Raw genomic sequence first — 1,133 nt, 5'->3', positions numbered from 1 at the left:
TGCTACGTTGTGACATAAAATTCAATAAATGTCATGCTACGTTGTGACATAAAAGTCAAGAAACGTCATGCGACGTTGTGACATAAAAGTCAATAAATGTCATGCTACGTTGTGACATAAATTTGTACGTTGTGACGTAACAATAGAAAAACACAGGTTTCTTGACAGAAATGAATGCACCATGTTTTTGGAAATTATTAAAAAAAATTAGTTTTGACTCTCCTAAAACTGGAATCCACATTAATGATGGTGTTTCTTCACAACTTTCAACTAGAAAACGTAGATTGTAAATATGATTATAATAAAAATAATAATAATAAAATAACATCGATACAGATAATGGCAGTATAAATATTAGTCAAAATATTGATAACGATAATAATAATGGTCATAAGAAAAGAATAATCAGTACAGAGAGAACCAGAAAACTGGGAATATAAAGACGACAGTAAACTGATATTTAATTTAGTCTTTTATATGTTGTTACGACGCAATAGTTTTACTAGTAAATCAATTAAAAAGTAATGTGGTCTGAGCACAGTACACAATTGCTCAGTTTCATGTTTATTTGAATATTAAAATTTTATAACTTGAGTCTAAAAGTCGTCTTCCTTTACCAGAATTTTCTAGTTCTCATTGTATTATGTAAAGTATTGAAAATATCATAATTTTCCTTTATTTGTCTATCCTACACCAACACCTACCTCCCTTAATAGTAAACATCAATGCCATGTTTTGCTCCATTTTGAAAAATTAAATCTAAAAAAAAACATTTAAGCCTTCAAAGCTTTACTATGCATGTTTAATATTGCAGCAAATTTTATATTTTTTTTTCAAAAATAAATGTTTAAAATAAGTGATCATTTAAAGAGGGGTTTGAACGATTCACAGCAGTAACCTTTAATCATTTGTCTTAAAAAATGACGTGTATTCCTCTTTTTCTTTCTAAAATTGATAAATTCCAATTGTGGGTTCTTCATGCAACACATTAGCTCAAATAAAGATTTAAATTTCATCAAAAGTCCCTTCAGAGACATGAAGCACACAGATTTGACAGTTTGGTCTTTGTCTCAGCAAGCTGCGACTTTCAATCAAGAACAAATTTTTTGGAAGAACCGCTGGGCACTTTAGCT

General features: G+C 29.4%; 1 protein-coding gene across 1 annotated transcript in view; it reads right to left on the bottom strand.

Moving 5' to 3' along the window:
* The window catches only part of LOC111699270 (uncharacterized), a gene marked incomplete at its 3' end in the record, with an annotated part of 12,632 nt that extends 11,869 nt beyond the window's left edge, over positions 1-763 (bottom strand). The window contains 2 exon segments of the mRNA XM_023469897.1: positions 223-270; positions 705-763. Coding sequence (XP_023325665.1) covers positions 223-270; positions 705-744 — 88 coding nt within the window.
* Between the last annotated feature and the right edge of the window lie 370 nt (positions 764-1,133).

This window comes from Eurytemora carolleeae, unplaced genomic scaffold, assembly GCF_000591075.1.
Source record: "Eurytemora carolleeae unplaced genomic scaffold, Eaff_2.0 scaffold326, whole genome shotgun sequence".
Taxonomy (NCBI): domain Eukaryota; kingdom Metazoa; phylum Arthropoda; class Copepoda; order Calanoida; family Temoridae; genus Eurytemora; species Eurytemora carolleeae.
This window is presented reverse-complemented; position numbering and strand designations above follow the sequence as displayed.